Here is a 22,732-nt window from a genome sequence, read left to right as displayed (position 1 = left end):
AATGAGTTAGGAAAGTTTTTGAGATGTTACTGATGTCCTATTTACTGTTGTATTGCTGTGTTTTTAGCCATGATACATGTGGAGCTCAAGTGATGGCAATGTCAGTCAGGCAGCTGAACGAATTGCCTTGAGAGGGACCTTAAGATTTTGCAAACATTCATAATCACTAGAGGTTCACTTCTACAGACTTTGGTTATTCCCTCCCCTAAGTTTTCAACTGGCACCACCAGTAGGTTGTCTATTGTTGTTTTTTTTTTTAATGTATTTTGTTTCAAAAGGACCATGACAGATTTGTGTTTTTAATGGTAACACTGTTTTTACTTACTGATTAAAGAACAGTAAATGTATGCTATCCAAGCATGATATGACTTATCCAGCTGGGCCATAGACATCTATTGTTATTCAGAAACACATCAGTGAGCCATGATGAGTATGTCATTTATTTAGATTGATGTAGTTTATTAAGAGTCAAACTCATCTCTGGCTGGCTGCCTTAAAAACTCACTAGAAAACAAGGTATAAAGAAAAAAACCCTGCACATTTGATTATTTATTTTCTTCTTAGTCATTACAACATGTATGATTCATCATGATTTCAAACACAACTGCTTCGGCTATTAGAGCCACGTTCTGCCATCTCTGTTGAAGCCCATCCCGTTCCAGAAGAGACCATGGAATCAATGGCCATACAAAGGAGAAAGCCAGTGACCGCAAGCCCTTGATAGAGTATGTTACTCATTAGAGTCTGATACTTTTAATCCGTTAGTTGTAATAGCTTGAGGGCTCTCTTCCTCTGCATTCTCTACTAGTTTATTGGTGTCCAATAGATCAGACTGGGACCGGTCAGTGTTGGAGAAGAGTGGGTTGTCAAATGCATGCAAGTTGTCAAGAATTGGTAAGTGACGACCCGACTTCTTGAAGAGGAGGAAGGCGATGACTGCCCCCAATGCAATCCCAGAAATGGTCAGCACAACAGCCAAAGCCACGTGGCCATGATGAACAATCACTACTGTACATATTGAAAAACAGATGATCAGGCAAAATAATTTAGTCATGATTTTGAGGGGGAAAAAAACGAAGAGGTGTTACTTACCAGATGTTGGTGTTGGTGATGGTTTTGGTACTAATACTAGAGAGAGAGAGCGGAAAATGTGTGAAAATAACAAAAAGCGTACACTTGTACACAAAAGTCAGACTGTATGACATATACCAAATCATGGCTTATGTCGACCTGGCATATGAGAACAGAAATGAGAAATGGCTGTGACAATTACTTTTATTGTCAATAGACACACCGCCTGGAAAGCCTGATGACATCCAGACCAAAAAGAACATGTCTGATTATTTTTCCTTCTCTTGCCAGAACAGTTAAGTCTGTTCCTGGGACCTCACCTTATTCGATCCATGCAAATACTGTGTAGTCTAATCTTGTCATTACACATTGCCCTTATAAAAGTATCATTAGAATTCAACATTTAAGTTCACATATTCATTTACCTTTGGGTGTTTTGCAAATGTATGGTCTACCATGGTACTGGCTGCGTTGCCACCATGTCCCATTGGAAGTACTAATTGCTCCATAGTTGTGATAATCAGGTCCACCTACACCCCAGTTAGTGTAGTCCATAATTGTTTTGTCAAACCACATCCACGCTCCTGGAGACAAAGACAATTGTATTTGTCTTATTAATGTAACTTTGTATTAGGGGTGGGCGATATGGCAGAAATATCATATCATGATTCTTTTTCATGTTGGTTTATTATTTTGCAAGCTACTGAACAGTGCTCAAGATTCAAAAAGCATTATTGTCTATAACATAATGACAGAAATTTGTTAGATGCTCAATAAACAACATAAAAACATGTGCACTGAAAAACTCACATAAAATTACATTAAAACATAAACAACTCCATAAATAAACCAGAGCATGTGTACAAAGCTGCATTAAAAAAGTAGTAACAGTCTATTTGGACTAGTTTGAAACGGATATTGCAGTAAAACCAAACTAATTTCACAGTTGATCTTTTGTAGAAGCATTGATAATGTGCCCAACACAGCACACCAGCTGATAGCACTAAATTGTGTCATGGTGCTAGCTAGCATGGTGTCAGCATGCTAGCTAGCACCATGACACAATTTAGTGCTATCTGTTAGCAGGCCAACTAATAGCTAAACGGTGGCGTTGAACTGCAGCCCAGCTGACACGATGTGCAGCAGGTGAGTGCCCTAGCAGTACATTAAAACTGCAGCAGATTTCACCACCAAACTGGAAATGCAGAACAAGGCTCTCACCATGTGGGTGCTATTATCCGTTAGCCTCCTGCTAGAAGACTGTGCTGCATCATGGAGCTGAACAGTGTAGACTGTAGAACGATTTTAACAATCTCTCTGTATGTCATTTTAATCATTCATGATCTAATATTGTCATATTGCACACCCCTACTTTATTATGCATAGGTAGTGCAATAGCATAAAACTATTACATTTTTTCCAAAATAACCTCATAAATATATATTGATTTATATTGCTTGATATTGCTTTTATTTCTTTGCATGACAGGGTAGACAATGTGACTGTACCTTTTTTAGTTTTATACAGGCCAATCCAGAAAGAGGTGTAGCTGTCTTCAAATATTTTCAAACTCTTTTGAATAAATGTTTGCTCAGCAGGATCTTCAATGCTGGCAAGTGTTCCTCCTTCACAAAACAAAACAGTAGGCTTTAGTGAAATCTTCACCCTTCTCTAAATAGTAAAAATATCTTAGACCAGGAATGTCAAACATAAGGCCCATGGGCCAAAACCAGCCTGCCAAGGGCTCCAATCTGGCCCACTGGATACATTTGCAAAGTATGAAAATTGAAAGAAAGAAAATTAATTCCAATTTTTCTGCTGTTTCAGATGTTTTTACACCCTGACCAGAATACATGTTGTAGTCATATTTAAAACACTGATATATATAACACTGCAAAATATTGTCAATCAGCAGCTTCTCTGCAAAATAATCTGAAAAAAACAGACATTATATTGTTGAAATTATACTAATATTCCTTAACACATTTTAGGCTGTTTATCCGTTTGTAAAGAGATGGTTTATAGATGGTTTATTATAGTAAAGTTATAATTTATAGGTTATTATGCAATGGTCTTACTGGTCCGGCCCATTTGAGATCAAATTGAGCTGTTTGTGGCCCTTGAACCAAGATGAGTTTGACACCCTGTCTTAGACCATCCATAGAAACAACTTACCATGTTGTATACAATTAGCAGCTGCATCTGGCCACTGTTTCATATCTGGGAAAAATATATAACAATAACCCTTAAATGGTTGCCAAATAACATTCTGGCCAAATGGTAAACTTGGGATTTCAGGGCAAACTCCTGGAAATTCACTTGACTCTGTTGGTGGCACATCTGTAGACGAGAGACAGTAATCACACAGGGATCAACTAATTGCATCATTTCATACTTTTAAACCCAGTGCACTGAAATAGGCACTTAAAGAATTTGATAGTATTTTTATAAAAGAAAACTGTCACATTTAAAAGCATCCAATTGTAAAAGCACTCAATCAATATAAATTACATTTTCTGAACAGTAGCATCAACTTGTAATCAATGTTTAAAAACAATGTTTCAAATAGAAATAGGCAGAATGTATTCCAATGTTTACAAGATACAAGAACAACTTAATGTTGAGACACAATTAGCATTTGGAATAAGTTATATTAATTTATTTAAAACCTTGTATCGGAAGTTGTACCTGTAGACTTCATGCAAACACTGTTCATGGTCTGATTGCAGAGAGCTGTCTTCCATTTTCCATTCACATCAATGTACACACATGGTCGGTCGCTCCTTGGTTCTCCCCAATACCAGCGAGTGAAGGTCATGGGCCAGCCATCAATATATCTGAAATACCCATCGGTCTGAAAGCAAAGATGATCAAACTACATTCAACTTTATTATTATATTTTTAAAAACTGCATCTGAAATTGAAGTTTTTTAAAGTGATGAATGACAAATTGATCAAAAATGAGTCCCTTTGACATTGGCAATCCCTGACTTTCCTCTAGCACCACCATGAGTTTGACATTGCGGTTTGGAATGAAATGTCTCAACAACTATTGGGAGGATTGCCTTTAGATGTTGTAAAGAAATTTAGACATTCCCATTAGGGTGAATTCTTATAACTATGGTAATCCTTCAATTTGAATGATTTTTCTTATATATTTTTTAGTGTTTATTTGTAGAAGTGTAGTATGTAGCCATGTTAATTTGCTGTGTGTTGTTTGAGAGGCACTCAGTTCTGTTACCTCCATTTTGTTCAGTCCAATCCACAGAGGAGCTTGGAGATTCAAAGCCATCAGCTCAACATAGGCCTGTTTCCACTCATCTTTTAAGCTAACAAGTTTGGCCCCATCTCCCTCACAATGCCTCTTGGCTTCAGCCCAGGTCATATTTTGAGTAACAACCTTCATGGAGTCATTAACCAATTTGACATAGTCAGTAAACAGTGGGTCTGCTGAGTCTGGGAATGATGGATCTGTTAGGGGTGAGAAATTTGATCAGTAACAAAAAGTTGAGGTCAAGAACTCTGTATAGATGCTTAAAATGTCTATTATGTACAATTTAGTGGCATCTAGCACAACTGACTTGGCAGAAATGGAATATAATATTCATAAGTATATTTTTCGTTAGTGTACAATCACCTGTAAATAAGACTCATGTTTTTGTTTCCTCAGAAGGAGCTTTTATATCTACACAGGGAGCAGGTCCTCTTTCACAGAGCCCACCATGTTGCACCACTATGTTTCTACAGTAGCCCAGAACAGACAAACCAAACACTCAGTCTAGAGGGGGCCCTTAATGATTTGTATAAGTTTCCCGGTTACCCTACACGTTTCGAAGGGGAGGGTCGGGGGACAGGTATTCAGTTGATTGCAATCTACAACCTCACCACTAGATGTGTATGTCTCATAATTTGTGATTTCATCTTTTATGCTGTAGATAAATATGAATTAAATTATGTTTTTGAGAGCAAGCAAAGATAATAAGTCTGACTGTCCAGCTCAGGAATATTGTCTTTAGCTAATTAGATTTACACACTGGAAGATGCTGCAGGAACTCAATATCAAATAACTTTGATATACCAACAAATGACATAGTATCGTACCTTAAGAAATACTTAAAATACTAATAAATACAAAATAGGCCATTTATTGACTACTTAAATTATTTTAGACCATAGGGGTATATCACAGAAAGAAGTCAGAAGATGGGCTTACCAATACTTCGATGACAAACAAACCCATTGGTTTCATTGCAGGACTGTTTTATCCATTTCCCAGGGCCAGGTAAGGAATTTTTGAGCACAACACATTTCTGAAACACAGAAAGAGAAAAGTGAAGAACACAAAACTGTGTTAGGATCCACAGTAATTATGGATTCATCGTATCACATTTTAAAGAACAGCATCCCTCTATTAATAATAAAAGTATATTCTTGTTTACTGAAAGGTTTATTATTATCCAACAGAGTAAAAAAAGAGACTCATTTTTCAATTTGAGGTCCTACTGCACAGCAACTTTTCAAGAAAAGTACTGTATGTTTGTACATGACTAAGTAGCATACATTAGTGGATAAGCTTTAACTTGACAGTTGACAGTAAACTGTTACCACAGACATGTGGAGAAGACTTTGAAAATCTATTGTATATTCAAGACCATAGAAAATGTGTGAATGTTATGTTGCCAGATATGTTGCTGTAATTTTCCAGTAATGTCGGCTGACTGATTCCCAAGGTCTAGTCCACATTAATTGACCAGGAGGTGGTCAGCTAATATATGCCTCCTCTGTTGACTAAGTCAGTAATATAACCCTAATTTAAATACATTTAATTTTAAATGACCACCCTTTAACGTAGCCTACAAGTTTTCTTCAATAAACCTGACCCTTAACCTCATCATCTGAGGGTCTACAATACATAGATGGATGGATGAATGGATAGATAGATGGCTAGCAAGTATGGTTGTATGATTGCCACAAGACGGTGCTTTAATTTTGGTCCAAGGCATGACAAAATAATAGGAAGTGCACTTTATGTCTTACCTTTTCTCCACGATTCCTAAAAACCTGCAGTGTAAACCCAGAGATTCAAATTTAATTGGTATGCAAAAGATGTGGGCATAAACAATAATGTATTTAAATTCCTCACAATAGTGAATATAGATTGTGTCTACAATCTACAGATTATGTCTACAATACATAGCTCATAAAGGTGGACATGTCTCTAGTATACAGTTAAGCCTTACAAGGCTATTGTAGTGTCGACGGCGCATGCTGTGCCACTGCCGTAGATAGATATAGGGGCCAGTATCCTAAAATGGAGAAACAGACAATGGAGAAAGTTTTCATAAATATTTTGTTTTATGTACACACAAATTATCAGGAGAGCTATGTACAATACACTGGCTTCAAAATATTACCGTAAAAACCGGTGTATAAGACGCACATTAAACAACTCTTTTTTTTTTTCATTTAAAAGTGGGGTGCGTCTTACACACTGGTGTGTCCTATACATCAGTAAAATGCAGAGAGAGGTTGGATCTGGATATGATCATACGTGTGTAAAAGGCCATCCACACTAAGAATGGTAACTATAAAGATAACAATGTGAACATTGACACGTATGACCTATAAACAGCTTTACAAGCACATGCTGCACGCTCCAGCTGTGTCGACAGCTAATATAAATAGATGGGTTCACTGAGGATGCTGAGTGTTGATACAGCAACTGGGGCACAATATTTGCTCACAGCCACAGCTCTTAAGTAAGCATGCAGCTAGTGTATCAAATATGTAAAGTTACTGTGTAAGGTGTAATTGAAACTCATAGCCTAACCTGAATCCAGTCTGAGTTAATATACCGGTTCAGTTCAGTTAAGCAAATCATTACTGGACCATTAACCATTAACATGACACACTGTTTCAGGTGTGATATGTGTGTTGTGATCATGTTTCAAATCATGTAAATTGAGAAAATGTTGGAGTGTAAACATATGTTTTGGAGTATAAACATATGTGTTTATATATGAATATGAATAGCTACTGGTGCATTCAGATAAACCTTTCTTAAATAGAAAAGTGTTTTTACGGTAAATATAATTCATATAGTTTCCACTTACTTGTTCAAAGTTGTAATATGACCGTGGTTGCCCATCAGTCCAGTAAAATCCAGTATCATATAAATCATGAAGCCCAATCCAAAGGTCTGTAGTAGGTGTGTCAGCCATTTGAGTCATTAAAAACACTGAAGAGATTAAACAGATCACAGTGATTTAAGGTTCAGATCTTTGCATGAATGTTTAAGCTGTTTCAGAGCCTCTTTGTTTTTTCTGTACTCGTGGAGATGCATTGTAGACTGTTTAAGAAGGTCTAGACAACAACAATCCAAAGTTCTTTGCTAACCCTATTAGTTGAGTACAGAGCAGTGATTTGGTAAACAGCACCTCTACAGGCCACTAGCAAGCTTTTGACAACATTAGTCTCTTGACTTCAGTATTTTAAAACTTTCTTTTTCAATTAAAAAAAAAAAACATCAAAGGCAAAGATGATGACTTGTGGCCTCCATCACAAACCTTGTATTTAAATCAGTCTCACATGCAAAATAAATAGTAAGTAGTCATTGTAGGCACAGCTGCCAATGCTTTTGTCAGCTGCCATCAGAGTTCTGCCATAAATAAATTCCTATGCAGCCATAATCTTAATCTTACTGAAAAAAATGAAACAAACCATTCACATGTCTTGAGGGAATAGAGGCCAAGTTACCACCCATTGCTTGGCATTGTTTCCTTGCTCCATCCCATGTGACTTTCTGACTGATGATGTTGTAACACTAGTGGAGAAACACGATAAGTTATTTAATAACTCCTGAAAATATACCAAATGAAGCAACCCAAACATTGTTCTAGTTAACAGTAGAGCTGGGCAATAAAATGATCTTGAAATGGGATTGCAATAAAATGTGTATAACAATGATAAACTTCTGACGTTTTTTAATCAATATGGATTGATATAACAGCAGAAATCAACACACCAACAGCCAGTCAGGCTGTAGTTTTTGGCCTGCACATCAAAGTACAGTACATGCCCATTTCCTACCACAAAACAAAGCCAATGAGGCTACGCTACTGCTTTCATTAGTAGGGCTACAACTACGGCTGTGTGACAGGATTGTACATAATTTAGATCGATGGCGGCATGGCGATACAGGGAGCTGACACTGTTGTGTTAGCAGCTGTGGTTGAGCAAGCTAGATAGTGAATGAAGAGAGGGAGAAGCACAAGCAGCAAGAAAGCCAGTGAATCAGATCAATAAAACATTAATTTCTGATTGTTTTAAAGCGACTATGTTCAACAGCACAAATAATTTCATTTAATAATAATGGTAAAACTAGTGATATGAACTAAGCACAGAAAATGTAGTGAGATAAATGAAGAGTCAGAATATATACTGCATGTAGGATAATGAATGTTGAGTGTATGAATATGCCAGAGCCTTTGTGATCCACTTGCTTTCACTTTGTCTTGACTATAACTCTTTTTGAGATGATTTGAGATGTTGTCTCAAAGGGATTTGATGTCATAGTAGTCACAGCTTTTTGTTTTATTTACCTTATTTTAATAAGTTACAAGGTAAGCTATCTTGTATTGTTTTGTTAAGATAGATAAACCATGTTTACAAAGTTAAATGTGTACATTAAGAAAAATGAATCAAAGTATATTCTAAACCAAACCATGTTTGCAAAGTTAATGTTTATGTTATGTTATTCTGTTTTTTATTGATCAATATGAAAAATATTGTAAACATTTTTTGCCATAATGCCCAGCTCTAGTTAGTTCATACAAGTAGAAATGTACATACATTTCAAATGATCAAAGATCAATATTTAAAAGACATTGTAAGCATGTTGAATTTAAATCTGTAAACTTTGTTCAGTACATTTTGTTCCCATCCCTCCAACACATGTTTATAAAGGTTAATGTAGGTTATAAAGATTACCTTAGAGTTAAACTTTTTCCATTGGGGCGGACAGCCACCTTTAGGAGGCACTGTGGGTGCCACAGTGGTGTTGGCAGGTGTTGAGCCACTACGTTTACAAATGGCCTCGTACTCATTTCCACAATTATAATCATGCCAGAATCCTGTAAAGCAATCCAGGATATTACAATCAACATTAAATGAACTACAACTTGTATTTTTTATTAACGTTTAATCTGGGGTTAATGCTTTGTTAACGTTTTTATTTGAATGTAGAGAACCAGCCAAAATGTCTAGACACATGTGTCAGTGAAGAAAAATCATATAGTTTACTCACCAGTATAATAATTCATAATAGCACAGTTTTCATCATAATTCTTGAAGTCAGGCTGACCTTCAGCCCACTTTTGGAACACCACTGGAGAGCCATCCATCCACCTTAATGTAGCACAAGCGTTGTCATGAAAGCAACTCGTGAAAATATCAGTGACTACTACAAATTTAAGTATAAAGGCGGAAACTCCATCATGTTTTTTCTGCTTCAAGGTTCAAATCTGTAAAACAAATTACGATTACGGCAGTAAAGAAAATAATGAAGAAATATATTTTTTAACTAGTAACTCATTAATCTGTAGTGTCTGAAAGCATTTTTATCACATCCTTGAGGAAACATTCTTTCATCTGTGACACATCTGATCTTAATTTCCACAGGGTTGTTTTTTTAACTGTAATAGCGAAGTAAAGTGGTTATGAAGACAGAGTAACTCCTGAAAAATTAATGCCATAACCAAAGACCACTTGATAGAGAATCAACCAGAATTTAGAAATGGAAATAATATTTAGACAAGTTTAAGAAAATATTTTTCTCAGATACCAAGACTTAACAGAAATCAATGTATTTTTTTTGTATTTAATTCATACTCACTCATATGTTCCATCAAGCTCCACATTAAGGCCTATCCAAAAAGTCCCATATCTTCTAGACTTCTGGATCTACATAATAAGACAGAGTCATACAGTAAAACCAAAGCAGTACTTATATTTATTAAATATTATATTAAATAATATATGTAATGTTATATAAGTGTAACTGTGTACCTGTTTCCACAAAAAGACACGTTCAGCTTCACTGTTGATAGATACTAAGTCACCATGCCTCTTTTGGCAGAACTTACGAGCATCCTCCATGGCCTGTCTATCTTCCTGTATATAATACTGATTCCCGTTCCATTCAAGCCAACCATCTGAGGTAATATTAACGTCTGCAAAGATGTAATAAATTGTCAGTAGATTTCAATTGCATTCTGTATGGAGTCTGAAGGCTGTTTTTTAATTCACAGAAATGCAGCAGTGCGAATTAAGAAAAAAAATCAAATGAGATCCACTGCATACAGCTGCCGCATGTTACAAGGTCATCAAACCTAAACAACTCAGTTGCTGAAAGGACACATTGGGAATGATTTTTATTGGGTCATGTGGTCAAGTGTAATTCATTTCACTGCCATTGTACCAAGGTGGTGACACTAATCTAAAAGACCAATATCTGCAAACCAGGGCAACTAAACTTAAAACTATCTTTGTAGGCCAGATACCATTACATCAAAAAAAAAAAAAGTTGAGTTACAGGCTTTTGGAAAGTAATGGCATTTAATTTAAACAAAAGAATAATGAAATACAATTCAAGTCCAGCTGAAATCATATTATTCATATTTTTACAGAGGCAAAAAAATGTGTGAAATTGAACCTTTACTTATTAGCTCAGTTCAGTAGTAAAAGGTGCAACGCAAGATGTGTCCATGTTTGTAGATAAGAAGTGGACATTGGCTAGAATTTTCAAAGTCGAATTTTTGGTTGTTAGTCATTGTCACTATCAACCAACAACAGAACAGTGATGGCTACTGTAAACAGAGAAACAAGTGGTATTGTGACTGGAAAATATACAAACAGGGTGCTGTAATGTAATCAAAACATTAGATTTTTTGCTTGTGTTTTCTTTCTCAAAAGAGAACACGATACATGTAATTTAGAATCGTATCTGTATGATGTAAAGAACAACACAAAGGCCCACTTACCAGGATTGATAGTGTCTGGAGTCTTTGGAGTCACTCCTGTAAGGACATAGAAGATAATTACACCCTTAAAATTAGTACACACTTATGAAGGTGAGATTGTTTACAAAAAGTGACTTTGCTCCCAGTAAAGGTAACATACAAATTATATGCTTTAAAAAAAAATCTTGTCAACCTAATAAGACCAATTAGATTGACAATTTTTTACCTGCACGGATCTGACACAGAAATCCCTTGTACATTTCACAGGGCACATCGTTCCACGTACTGCCCCACATCTTCATAAATACATGCATTTCAGCACAAGATTCCGCATTATTTTGATTGTTTGGCTCACCATCCTGCCAGTGTTGAAAGTTTACCTGTAAACAAAAGCAAATTATAATGACTTGCAATGATATGTCATCATTTCACTGAGTTGCATAAACTTAAAACTAATTTTCTCATTCACTGCAAAAAGAGAAAAGTGTTCACTCACTGAGGATCCATCGCTCCATACATAACCAGTGATTGGGTCAGGGATATTAAGTCCAATCCAGACTTTACTATGGCTATAATGCACAAATTAAAGATTTAAATATAATATTGCTTGCAAAATGTAGCTCTGTTTGTGTGAGAGCAGGTCATACTGTACCCGTGTATCGTTTGTATCTCAGCCTCACTGTGGATGCTGAGCAGGTCTCCTCCAGTTGCCCTGCAGTAATCTCTTGCCTCATACCAGGTCATTCTTGAGGACTCTGTAAAATACTTAAACATAAGGGGGGAAAATTGAATATTAAAAGTGTGGTGGTGACACTATGCCCTGTGCCCAGTGCACCATTGACATTTTGTAAGTCACACCAAGAGAGTGCTATTTTAACCTCTTTGAGGCCATAACAACATAAAACTTGATTTCTCATTAACCCCACATTTTATGTTTTACAGACCTCCTTCAGACCTAATTTGTTCAAAATTTTAAAAAAAAACATGTTAGAGATTCATTCTCTCATTCAAAATAAACAACTTCAAAAATGTCTTCAGCAGGATGTCAGCAGTGATTTGTGTTATTCTTCATTTATACACACAACCTGTATCTAGCAACCATAATGCAATCTGATGGTCTTTTTGTGCATTACATACCTCATACAAGTGGTAAAGATTGCCCAAAAAGTTTGGGTTAAATAGTAATTGTTTTTGACCAGATATCATGACACAAAGTGACCTCTACCAAACAGTTGAGCAGATCTACAAAGGGTAGAGGTACCCCCTCACCCTCCCTTAGTTTACTTGCTTAGTTTTGCTCTATTCCTGGATGCGTATGTGATCATAATTATGTTATTTGATGCCATAGACACTTAACAATAGAGTCAAGATAATATTGCTGTTTGAATGTTTGTTAATGTTTATGTTTAAAATTTAGTCACTTCTTGTGAAACTCCTGAACAATAGAAGATAATCTGAAATGTCATTCAAGTAGATGAATGATAGTACCCTGTGGAAATCATTTGAACATGTGCATCAGGATTCCCCAAGGATAGATGTTTTGGATCTTTTTCATGTGGCTGTACCTTATAACACTTGTTTCCTGGTCCAATTGGAAACCAACCCTCTGCACAGCTGGGAGGAAGAACAGTTGGTGGAGCAGGGGTTAAAACTGCCCCTTCTGCCAGGTGTTTGCAAATATATTTTTCTTTGTTGGTGCAGGGCAACACATCCCAGAGTCCAGCAAAAATGCCAGTTGTCATGGCAACACAGCCCTGTTGGTGACCTTGCATTGTATAAGAAGAAATTGTGAAATGTCAGCTGTGAAGTGACTTTCTAACACATCTTATAGATGGAGTTAAAATTTCCCAGTACCTGGCATTTCAGCATTCCAGTGAGTAAATCTCACATTGTCTGTGTTGGTCCACACAAATTCATCAATGTTTCTCTGATTTGAGAGCCCCAGCCAGAAATATTTCTCTGGTCTCAATCCCACCAAACTGACAAGGAACGCATTATCCACCCTGGAAAAAGTGGAACACAAGTAGGATCATAGGATTTCACAAATCAGTGATCAATGTACTGTACAGTAATAACGGTGTATTCATTGCTTTTGTTTTTGTGTTTCCTAAGCCTACGACGTACTCAGAATGTTTGAAGTAAAAATAAATGTTCTTACCCATTTGAAATATCAGCCAAATAAGAGTCTGAACTCTTGCAGTCATCTTTGGCTTCATCAAATGTCTTTGTCTTTGTCCCTACAGAGTAGCAATAGGAGCCATGTCTTTTCCAACCCTGGTTAGTAAAAAGAAGTAGATAAAGTAGAAAAAAAAAGTTAGGTCATTGTAGTTTAGTATGATTAAGTATTTTGAGGGAGCAAGAAGTTAAACACAAATTAACCATAACACACTGTATCTGCAAGGACTTGACTCTTTATTTGTATAGAGTATTTGACAACAATGAGATGTCGGTCACTTTCTAGCATGTAATTTGTTTTGTGATGTTCACATGGTGTGCTTACATTACACTGTATTGTGAATGAGAGAAGCTTCCTTCTTCTCTATCCAAAAATTAAAGTATAAAAATAGCATTTTAGCACACACACTTTTATTATTAATATTATGTGTTCCTCCCCAGATATTTATGTGAATTCCTGCTCTGAATATATCTGACTTGACTGTCTCTTTGTTGAATATTTAGAGTTAGAAATCATGTCAAAATGATTTTATATGTATTATCCCGCCACCAGAGCTTGCCAAAGAACTTAATTGCAGGGAGACAAAAAGAGGGCATTCCTTTACATTACATTGGTGACACAGATGCAGGCATCAACCTCCATGGAAAGCATAATGAAGATTAGCTTCATATGAGCTTTGGGAGTGCATTTTAGCACAGAACAAGGGCAGTTGATTTTGTGGTGTAACTGTTTTAAACAAGATACAGAAGTGTGTTATCATGAATTTGATTAATTATCACTCACATTTTTGCAGCCTAAGTTCTGATCCACTTCATCTCCAGAGGGTTCAGAGTCACCCATTTTCATACAGATGAAGCCATGTTTCTCCTCACACACACGGTCAGCCCAGTTTCCAATCTGCAACAAAGACAGATCTTTAGAAATATTTTTCTATGAAGTGACAAGATATGGATGGGTATACTTACCCATGTGTTGTGTTGTCAAATAATAGTCTGAATTCTTTAAAAACATATTATCATATCACAATATTATATACACTGCACAATGTATACAGGTAAATTGAATTTAACCTACACCATTTGGCCAGGGCTATATGAACATCCATTGTTGCACCCAAGTGACTGTAGAATCTAAATCCAAAACCAAAAGCTTTACTCTATTGCCACATCTCCTAGTGGGTATTTGCAGGGATTTGCTACCATTCAGCCATAAGAGCATTAGAGAAATTGGGTACTAATGTTGGAAGATGAGGCCTGCCTAGCAGTGTGTTCAATGTGACTTAGGCCACAGCTCTTTGCAGGCCACTCCAAACCACACCAAACTTAGAAAATCATTTCTTTTTTGACATCACTTTGTACATGGGGCATTGTCATGTTGAAACAGGAACCAGACCCCAAAATCAAAGTTACACAGCTATGTGAACAGGGGTCTCCATATACTTTGGCTAAATAGCAATTCAACTGTGATTTATGGCTGCAGAATTTGCTGGAGTTGTCTAAAGCAGGTTAGTTTTCATCACTGAACAAATTATTGAGAATTATTTTACAAACTGGTAAAATTTGCACTCAAAGGCTGTTACCTCTTACCTTTCCTCTTATGAGAACACAGTCTTTTTGGTCAGTAGAGATAGATGGTGACTCATATTCCCAACTGGTGAAGCGGACAGTAGAGTGGTCACTCCAGTCAAAGACCCCTTCTTTCTTCCTGTCATTCATCCCAATCCAAAGTTCATCAGTGGGTCCTGCAGACATGGACAGAAAAAAAAAAAGTTTTGTCAATACCTGTGATCCACATTTTCCAAAGCAGATTATAGCAAAAGCAGGCCACATTACCACCTCTGCTAATACTGTATCATCTCAGTTTTCATGAGTTGCAAAAAGTATAAGCAAAGTGCTCAATCAATGACTAGCATCTGGGGATGTGTAAGGAAAAACCCTCTTCACTATTAAACACGAGGCTGAAGTTAGTTTGAAGTTTTACAATCACAAGGTGGACATGCATTTGACCTGTATTAAGTTAATTTAAAACTTTTCTTGGGAAACCCTGCTACCACATATAAATAAAAGAATATCTATGTTTGTCGTAAAGACTGATTCTTTCACGCTTCACTTTGTTTTTATATATCCTCACATACCGTATCCAAGTTGAGAGATGACAAAGCTTTGGTCCTCCACATTGCGGATACTCACTAGGTCCCCTCCTTCTTTGCGGCACTCTCTCTGAGCATCAGACCAACTTTTCTTAGCACGATTGAGGTGGAAACAGTGGTTATTGTAAGGGATCCAAGGCCTTGAACAAAATCCTCTCGTATCAGCTGATTATGAAGACAACAAAGCAACATAAGGATTGAGTCACTGATGCCATGCAATCATACAAAGACAGTATAGTCATACATTAACCAGAGGACAGCTTGGCTAAAATTCAAATTTTTCTTTACCTGTGGTAGGACGTGCCACAACCCCTTTACTGTAGCAAATGTACCCCAGTTTCTTGTTGCAAAGTGAACTTTGCCAGGAGTACATTACCTCACCATTGGCAATTCCACAGAGTTGTCCTGGACTGGAAAGTGGATGTCCTAAAAATGATGATGGCTAAAGTTAATGATGGGTATAGTAGATCAGATATATGCATGAATGTAATGATCACAAATGAATAAATACATATGGTACAACACATTTTTTTTGTTAAATTTTGTTAAGATGAAATTTTCATCTCAATTTTTCAGTTGGCGAAAAGCTCAGCTGATTTGTTGTTGTTTTATAATCTGCCTAAAAAATAAAAATAAAATAATACAGATTAATTTATCTAAAAATATTTTCCTTGAAATTGTCTAGGTTTAAAATATACAATAATATAGGAAGTTTCACTGGAGGTGGTGTAATTCCAACCATGTGATTTGAAATGTGCACATCATTTTGCTCATCATAATGATAAACTTTACTGCGAAAACCAGAGGGTGGGGGTTCCTATTGACAAATTCAGTTACTGTGTCTTACAGTAAGTATAAACTGCTGAACAGTCAGAAAATGTCAGATGACAGAGATATGTGCAGTGCTGCTGGGTGTGGTTGAGATAGAAACAAAGACAAGACTGATGGCATAGATTGGAGATACTAAGTTTTTATCAGAATGAATGCGTAGATAAAACATACCTGAGTCCCAATTCAGATAACGGTAGGGCTCTCCATTAGACCACTGCCAGCCATGTTCTGGATCGAGGATAAGCCCAGTCCAAAGCTTGTTTCCCAGTCCCCTGCCACCTTGACTCAGTAGTGCTGTGTGTGTGTGTGTGTGTGTGTGTGGCATAGGACACAAACATGATATATTAGTGGCATAATAGTAGGGCTTTTTATTTTTAGATGTTGATCAAACAGTTGATTTTACAGACTGGATCACTTTTATATGTGTAAGAAATTATGGATAATGACACTGCTTAGGCCATACACATGCTACCTTCATCAAAACCTTCAGTAGAGTCAGTGGTACCTTACCTGTGATATAAGCCTGCTCATTTGGATCAGTGATGCTGAGCAGGGAAGCAGCCTGCTGTTTGCAGCTGGCTTCAGCCTGGGACCAAGTCAGAGCTGACTGTGTGTTTAACTGGTACGAATCTCCTGTTGTTGAGTGTTTGGCCCAGCTTGTTTTGCCTGTAAAGTATACACACAAATTTATGGAGATATATTTCAAAATGTAGAAACTTCTCCATGTAACCTAAAGTTAAGTATAATAAAACTGTTGTCACAGGCCATACTCACTATTAGTTGGGCAAAATCCCCAGAGTTCATTTTCATATTTTGTTTGAGTCGCACACCAAAGTACACGGGAGTCAGCCTTAGTGCAGTCACTGTACCAATGGTCTTTGTACAGAAAGGGAAACATGCAAGGTTGGCCATATGCATTTCCTCCAATGGTGTAAAGTGCTAAAACACCAAAAAGAGCAGAAATTAATTAAACAAAGAATAGCTTGATCAGTTTGAAAACATTTGTACTGTAGTGATTTACTTTTTATAAGTGTTAGAAGAGGTATAAGAGGTGATACTTAGTAAAAGTAAAAAAAATATATTATTTGACTCTACACCTTTAAAACATGATTTCTTAAAGAATACTTTTCCTAATATCAGTTTTGTACTCTAAATTATATGACGGTTTTAATATATATTGGACAAACATTGTTTCATACTGTACCTCTGTATGTTTTTGTGCAAGCACCACTGGATGTCCCTGAAATTGTAAGGTGGTTGTTGGGTCCTATTGTTTTAGAGAGAATAGCTGTGTTATCTGCAGTGAGCTCAATGTAAAGCTCTTGGCCTTTGAGGGCGAGCAGTGTTCCATTCTTGCATTCCCATTTTTGGAGTTCGCTGTTTTCGTCACAGTCGTAGACACTTATTTCACTTCCAACACTTTTCCCTTGGACTCCCAGGCACTTGTTCCTCCAGGGAACCAGAAGTCGGTCACCAGTTGTCCAGCGTATTTCTAAGCAATAGTCATGAGCTTTAACCAAACAAAAACCTGTGGCCTTGTTAGTAAGTTGAAATGGTGAATCTGTAAAGAAAGATAGGTAAAAAAATCAAAATACAGTTCTGATTTTAATAGTGCATGCAGAAGAAATGAGAATATTTCTTACTGTTTGTGCAGTCTTACAAATTGTTTAATTTGTGTCGAAGTGGATTTTATTTTGCTTTACTGACAATTATTAACAAAATAAACAGGAATTTAATATGTAGGGTTGCAATTTATGGTTATTTTAACCATAAATGAATCTGTAGATAATCTCAATTAATCCATTAATCAGTGTTGATCACAGTTACCAAAATATACGTTTTCTGTTGATTGATTAAGTGAGTAATCAAGTAATCATTTCATCTCTTCACTCAAATTCTTAAGTTCTTACTTTCATCCTATGTATGCAAAATATAAATGCAAAAGTTAGAATCACAGTCAATGCTGAACTGTAGAAGATCTACAAAAATAGGGTAACACAGGTTACACATGGTAATGTACACTATAGTTGTATGTCAAGACATCATATGACATATCTGTTACTTCACTTTGTAAAAACGTTACTAAAATCTTAAAATTAAAAGTTTGATTACTGTACCATCTGAAGCCAAACACTGGAGTGTTTGGATGAGCAGAACAAAAGCTGTACAAGTCACCCACATTGTTAACATTCCTGAAATGTCTTACAGCAGGCTACAGCAAGGACTTCATTCGTGTGGTGTTTAGAGAGAGTAATGAATGATTGTGGAAACTAGAGAATTTATAGCACTGACCCATTGCTTTTTTTTGTTTGTTTTTAATGAATCAGCATCATGTCTCACTTTTTTTTTTTTTTTTGATGGACCAAAAATGCTGACATTTGCACATGTGGCTGTTTTATTCTCACTCTCCTAGAAGTTCCCATTAACACATAGTGAGGGAAACAGAACAAAATATGGAAATAATCTTCAGAATTTCAGAGATAAACAAATTATACAGAGAAGCCTATGAGTGCACCAATTAAAAAAGGTACAAGGAGAAATAAATCAATTGTTAGTACTGAAACATGAGGAAGATATATGAAGTGTGTAGTTTATTTGACATTATGAAAATTAGGAAATTGAACCACACATAACTATAACAATGTCAAGGATGACACAGTTAATTCCTAGACTTATTTCATTGTTTTCCCCAAAATATACAGGGGTCCAGGTGACTTAAGTGATCATAAGTGATGATACTACCAACACAATGAATGAATTCCTAGATTATTATCAATAAATTACCCTAACCTAAATCATCCCTAACTTTGAAGGTGGTCTTCAAAGTTAGACCTTACTGCTTATAAATATGGCATAGCTCTGACCTTAAAGAGTAACCAGCACACTCAAATCAGCTAAGAGTCTTTGATTTCCTTCAACAATTAAATGAACTTTTCTAGCCAGAAACCTAGTTATGTTGTTCATTTTCCCCAGGGTCTTAAATGTCAGATAAATAAACCAAAATTACTAACAAGATCATTGTTTGTATTAACCTTTCATCTCCCAGTCTGGTATGGTCATCTGAGCTGCCAATCTAAGAACAAACTCTCTAAGGTAGTAGTGTTTGCCAGTAAAGTAGTTGGTTCACCTCAAACCTATTTGAACCAACTGTTCACTGAGAGGACGCTACAGAGTTCCTTTGGCAAATAGGAATATTTATAAGTATATATAATAAGTCTTTTATCCCAAGGGCGATTGATAATTTAAACACTTTCAAATGATCAATACACAATATGCACACAGGAACTGATATGCACTTATATTTTTATTCCTTACATATTTTATGTATTTACCGGTATGTATTTTAAGAATGATTTTATGGAGTTTATAGATTCTATGGTTTTTATGTAATTTCTGTTTATTGTATGTATGTTATTGGTGAGCCAAAGACAATTTTCTTAGACTAGTTTTACAAGCCATTTCTTGATCTCATTGAACTGCTCAGTTAGGATTGGCTTTAGTTTGTCCTAATTCTTCTAATTACACATCAGAATTGCAGAGTCATCAGCATATAAATAGTCATTCTCATATATAGAAAGCAACATAGGGCACTTCTCTGAGGGACTTCACATGTTATAGCTTTATCTCTACATAAATGAGCCTTGAACCTCAACTTTCTAAACTCTATGATTTATATATATGAAGCAAACCATTTCAATGCTGATGGACACAAACCCATTGGAGACAACATCTTAAGTTGCAGAATGTAGTTGACAGTGTCAAATGCCTTGTATGGGTCATTTAGAATAATTCCATTAATTTTCCTATCAAACTTACTACTTAGTTTAACAGATACAAGTTGAGTTGAATACTGTACGATTTCCTCAAACTTGAAGAAACATATAACTAATATAATTAATTTATACATGAACCACTTTTCCTTTAAAAAGTAACACTTAAGGTAGAAATGGGTCTATAATTATGCTCATCTCTCCTATTATAGAGGATGACTTTTTCATATACTTTATACATACTTTTGTTTTTTTAAATATTTTATACATACACTGTTCTAAGGACAAATTAACAGTGTGTTGTAAGACTTGCTGCAAAAAAAATCTAACTGAAGTGTCATCAAGACTTGTGGCTTTCCTGCAGGTCTGACTTGTCAACAAACATTCAATTTGATCTCTGAACCAACCTTAAAAGACTCAACGAATGAAAAATGCCACCATATGACACAAACACAGAAGACGTTACTCAAATTGTGGTTGACAAACTCTAACACTCCTTTTCTCTAGAATCTGTGTGAATCATCACAGATTACGCAAGAGCGTAGTTGTTGCAGGAAGACAGCTATGAGATTTCAGAGCGAGACCGGATCAAGTGAAAGGTGAAGAAAAACATTTTATTTCTCTGTATGGTCCGTTCCATAATGCTGTCAGACAGTGTTAATGATATTATGGGCCTGTCAGTGTCAAAAATAAGAATTTTTAGTGGACATGCATTGTCGGGGTGCATTTGAGGGGGTCTGGTGTATGAGGTTTGTTTAAGTGGTGTAACTGTATTTAGCTGTCCAAGTAGTAGTAGCTGACCTGCTTGTGCATGTGTGCCTCACATCCCTAATTGATTCAGATCCTATAGTGACAGGAGGAATGTGTCTCAAGCTGGTTTTCTTTTCTGACTGTTCATGGATTTTAGACGATTTGGGCGACATTGCTATAACTATTTAGGCTACATAACTCTGAGATGGCTTCTGGGTCGAATGTGGCCTACCAGAAGGGTCATGTTGTCTCTTGTCACAGAATATACTTTCAGTACAGACATACACATACCTTCTGCATTGTGTGACAGAGACAAGTCAAGACTTGTGTTCTTATGCTGAAGTTGCAGGTTGAAAAAAAAGCAACTGGAGCTTTCTTAATTCTTGCTTAAATTGCTTTGCTCTGGTAATGTCAGTCAATGGCATTTTTTAAAAAGTAAGACAGATTCTTATCTAGGCTAGCTATGTAGGCGGCTTGTTCTCAAGATATTTAACTACAGGCAAAAAATGTCATGGCGGTGCTACATTATCTCTGTGGCATCTGGGGGCCCATGGATGTCTGTACAAAATTTCTGCTGCCTTTTAGTTTTCATCAAGTTTACACAATACAGGCTGTGATTAATTAGGTTGAGGACCAGGAACAAAAGAAGACAGGAAGCATATGATTATAGTTAATGAATCAACGGAAGGAATGCTGTGACACTTACTAGTATAGTAAGCATGTGATGTTGACATATTAGACTTAACTGTGAACTGTGAAAGAACTTGTGGGAAATAGAAGGTCTTACTGTAAATCAGTTGCAGCAAGACATATGCTCTCTGGGCAAAGCAATTGGGCAATATCAAAGTCCGGGTGTTGTCTAGGGAAAAAACAGTTGGTTGAATAAGTTGCTTTTGTCTGTGTCAGCATAATTAAGGTACAACATTTCCTCTTAAGAAGAAATTGAAACCCCAGTCCCTCTGACCCAACTCCCAAGTGAAAAATGTATAGTACAGATTGTACATATTGTAGTATTAACTTAAATCTATTTTAAGGTAGTATCTAATGATACCCTTAATGATAACTTTATTACAGATTTAGAGTTGTGGCTTTTTGACTGTTTTATGTAGATACTAAGTCTATTTTAAATATTGGTTTAAAATCTGATATTTTGAAGATGATCATATACTAAAGGACACGTGACGCCATCGACAGGCAATCAAATGACACTGACTGACTGACCTAAGAAGAATTACAGACTTCTCTTGGTTTCTCTTGTTGGAAACATTTGGGATAATGTAAGTACACAAATGAAAAAAATATATAACAGGTCTAGTCATTTTAAGACATTCAAGACATTTTAATGAGGAATAGTTACATATTATGGCGTTAATGGTTTGGCCATCCAGTATATTACTGACCTGCTCACTAACTACAGTCTTACCAGACCTCTCAGGATCACGGGTAGTTGTCATCTAACTGCATACAGAATAAGATCCAGGGGCCTACTTCAGAAAGCAGGTTTAGTGAAAACTCTGAGTTAGTTAACCCTGAGATAAGGGAAACTCTGGTTTTTCGGTTTCACAAAGCCAGTTCAGCTTAACCCTGAGTCAGTTACCCTGGCAACATACTCCGTGAACCTAACCTGCTCGCTGGCAGGTTCATTTTCAACTAACCCTGAGTTTCTCCTCCTTTTTAGTTGAAGCCCGCAGACTGAAGGAGGTGTCAGACATGGTGTGTCCTTTTCTTAAAGAGTCAGTTAATATTGAAGCACAAATACGAAGCACAAATCTCCGTCAGAGGGTGATTGGACCCCGCTGGGATGTTTTATCATTCTCTGATGATGTTCTGTTTGAGTGTTTCCATTTTTCTGTACAATCGATAATTTATCTGAACAATATTCTCAGCCCTCGTATCGTCTGTACGACACCACATGGACATGCTCTCAGTTCAGAACAAGTTCTCTGTTCAAGTTCATGTTTCCAAG

At 36.4% G+C, this 22,732-nt stretch overlaps 1 protein-coding gene across 1 annotated transcript; it reads right to left on the bottom strand.

Annotated features, from left to right (window-relative positions):
- Positions 1–559: 559 nt before the first annotated feature.
- On the bottom strand, positions 560–18,427 carry LOC128369666 (macrophage mannose receptor 1-like). Its single transcript, XM_053330745.1, has 30 exons — positions 18,364–18,427; positions 17,451–17,807; positions 17,021–17,185; positions 16,757–16,912; positions 16,418–16,540; positions 15,704–15,841; positions 15,401–15,580; positions 14,853–15,007; positions 14,050–14,163; positions 13,249–13,364; positions 12,945–13,093; positions 12,656–12,855; positions 11,743–11,855; positions 11,587–11,659; positions 11,317–11,470; positions 11,112–11,147; positions 10,138–10,301; positions 9,965–10,026; positions 9,377–9,477; positions 9,061–9,203; positions 7,792–7,894; positions 7,185–7,309; positions 5,285–5,381; positions 4,313–4,542; positions 3,760–3,925; positions 3,247–3,411; positions 2,580–2,696; positions 1,497–1,655; positions 1,093–1,128; positions 560–1,005 (listed from the first exon to the last, which is right to left on the bottom strand). The coding sequence occupies exons 1-30, from the start codon at positions 18,425–18,427 to the stop codon at positions 731–733; spliced, it is 4,236 nt and encodes a 1,411-aa protein (XP_053186720.1). The 3' UTR covers positions 560–730.
- Between the last annotated feature and the right edge of the window lie 4,305 nt (positions 18,428–22,732).

This window comes from Scomber japonicus, chromosome 12 (genome assembly GCF_027409825.1).
Source record: "Scomber japonicus isolate fScoJap1 chromosome 12, fScoJap1.pri, whole genome shotgun sequence".
Classification (NCBI taxonomy): Eukaryota; Metazoa; Chordata; class Actinopteri; order Scombriformes; family Scombridae; genus Scomber; species Scomber japonicus.
The sequence above is the reverse complement of the archived record's forward strand: the minus strand, read 5'-3'. Positions and strand labels throughout refer to the sequence as shown.

Coding starts and splice junctions, on each gene's coding strand:
- LOC128369666 (XM_053330745.1), bottom strand. CDS start 18,427: ATGTGGGTGACTTGTACAGCTTTTGTTCTGCTCATCCAAACACTCCAG. Junction 16,541..16,756: donor TGAGCAGGCTTATATCACAG/GTAAGGTACCAC, acceptor ACACACACACAG/CACTACTGAGTCAAGGTGGC. Junction 1,129..1,496: donor CATTTGCAAAACACCCAAAG/GTAAATGAATAT, acceptor CTCTCTCTCTAG/TATTAGTACCAAAACCATCA.